Source organism: Fulmarus glacialis, unplaced genomic scaffold, assembly GCF_000690835.1.
Source record: "Fulmarus glacialis isolate BGI_N327 unplaced genomic scaffold, ASM69083v1 scaffold14510, whole genome shotgun sequence".
Taxonomy (NCBI): domain Eukaryota; kingdom Metazoa; phylum Chordata; class Aves; order Procellariiformes; family Procellariidae; genus Fulmarus; species Fulmarus glacialis.
Window position 1 is genome coordinate 18549 of NW_009185884.1, and position 2065 is coordinate 20613.

The 2065-nt window shown below is 57.9% G+C and overlaps 1 protein-coding gene across 1 annotated transcript in view; it reads left to right on the forward strand.

Moving 5' to 3' along the window:
* EWSR1 (EWS RNA-binding protein 1) overlaps nucleotides 1-2065 on the forward strand; it is a gene marked incomplete at both ends in the record, with an annotated part of 18009 nt that overhangs the window by 15681 nt on the left and 263 nt on the right. Inside the window, 4 exons of the mRNA XM_009582554.1 lie at nucleotides 171-289; nucleotides 888-1017; nucleotides 1433-1555; nucleotides 1677-1845. Coding sequence (XP_009580849.1) covers nucleotides 171-289; nucleotides 888-1017; nucleotides 1433-1555; nucleotides 1677-1845 — 541 coding nt within the window. The remainder of the gene's footprint in view (nucleotides 1-170; nucleotides 290-887; nucleotides 1018-1432; nucleotides 1556-1676; nucleotides 1846-2065) is intronic.

Below are 2065 nucleotides of genomic sequence, written 5' to 3' on the forward strand. Positions count from 1 at the left end.
GAGGTGGTGTAGAGCCGCCTCTCAGTGCCTGGGTTTTCAGGCCGCCTCATAAATACGCTCATTGAGAGCGAAGCCGCAGCTGGCTGAGGGGGTGACGTGATGACAAGTACTCGTTATGTTGTACCGCTGCCTTTCCTCTCCCTGCAATGACACCACGAATTGTCTCCTAGGCCCACCTATGGACCCAGATGAGGACTCAGACAACAGTTCAGTTTATGTGCAGGGACTCAATGATAATGTGACCCTGGAGGATCTGGCAGATTTCTTCAAACAGTGCGGTGTTGTCAAGGTGAGAGGAACGCACGTGCGCAGGTCGGCCTCCAGCTGGTAGGGCGTGAGGGAAGGGGATGGCCCACCTCCTCCCTGCCTGCACGTTGCTCGACTCCACTTAGCCCTTCATTTCCAGGAGCTGGCAGGTCTCTGCCTGGTTGGGCAGTAGGATGGCCACAGCCTGGCGTTGACCTCTGGCTCAAGCTTTCCCAAGGAACCTTTACAGGATTTGTCCCTCAACAGCATGATTAGACTTGCAGAAGCACCAGCGCTTGCAGCCGTGGAGGAATCTCTGCGGATCTGCTGCTGCTGGGACGCGTGACAGCGCGAGGGGTCGGGGTGGTGGGGAGAGCGGAGGAGGATGTGGGGAGGCTGCAGCTCGGTTCTTGCGCTGCCAGGTACACACGGGAAAGGCCTGTTGGGCCAGGCAGCGCTGCTCTGGGCCGGTTCCTTCATTTGTTGGGTTGTCTGGGCAGCCAGAGGTGCCCTTTCTTCTGCCACGGAGTCACCAAAATGAGGCTGGATTGTCTCAAGTCGAAAGCAGAACAGAGGAGAGTAAATCCCCGCTCAGCTTATGGGGAGATGTGACTTGAGGTGACATTTTACTGTCCTGCTAGATGAACAAGAGGACTGGGCAGCCTATGATAAACCTCTACATCGACAAGGAAACCGGCAAACCAAAAGGAGACGCCACGGTGTCTTACGATGACCCGTCTACTGCCAAAACAGCTGTCGAATGGTTTGATGGTGAGTATGGGGTGTGTTTTGGGATGGAATTGCTTTGTTCTTGATTTCAAAACTAAATTCTTGTCCAACCGAAGTCAGCGTTTCCCTCGGTGCATGGAGGATTGTAGTCGTTTAAGACTAGCTCTAGGTGGTCAAGCTTTTGCCTAAGAAGTTCCTGGTTTTAACTGGAACAGATAAGCGTGGTGCTGGGGTTGTGGTTGTCCTCAGGTGCTCAGGCTTCTGTCACCTGTAATCTCCTGTAGCGGAAGTTTATCTCAGTCCCACGGGTGGAATTTTGCCCTTCTGCTGTCTTTGACGCTTGGGTAAAATTTTCCGTGTGATTAATGACTTGGGGCAGCGGTTGTGATACCAGGGTCCGGCGAGGAGCAGAAGTTTGCAGCACAAAGTGATGCTCTCGCCCTTGTATTCCTCCTAGGGAAGGATTTCCAGGGGAGCAAGCTCAAAGTTACCCTGGCGCGGAAGAAGGGCCCGATGAACAGCATGCGAGGCGGGATGCCCCCACGTGAGCAGCGGGGGATGCCTCCCCCGCTCCGCGGAGGTAACGTCCAGCCCCCCCCGGCCCCCCCAGGGCACGGCCGGAGGTGCGGCACCTGCCGAGCTGCGCCCTGTGCTCCAGCCCTGGCCAGTGCCTCCTGGCATTAACGGAGCCTTCCTTGCAGGTCCGGGGGGGCCCGGTGGCCCAGGGGGGCCTAGCGGCCCCATGGGCCGGATGGGAGGCAGAGGTGGAGACAGGGGTGGCTTCTCCTCGAGAGGACCACGGGGATCCCGGGGAAACCCCTCCGGCGGGAGCGTCCAGCACCGAGCCGGCGACTGGCAGTGTCCCAATCCGTAAGTATCCCATGCTCCCCGCGTCTTCCACGCCTCACAGCAGCTCCACGTGAGCCTGGCACCTCTGTGGTCACTCCCGCCTGGTGACAACAGCCGTCTCTCATCTCAGAACGCCAGAGGGGCCCTTTTGTCCGAGGTGCTGGCCAGGATAAATAGGCCTTTCCTAAAATCACTTGCTGGGCCTTCCGAGGAAGTTCCTTTCTCCCATCCAGAGCGGGGA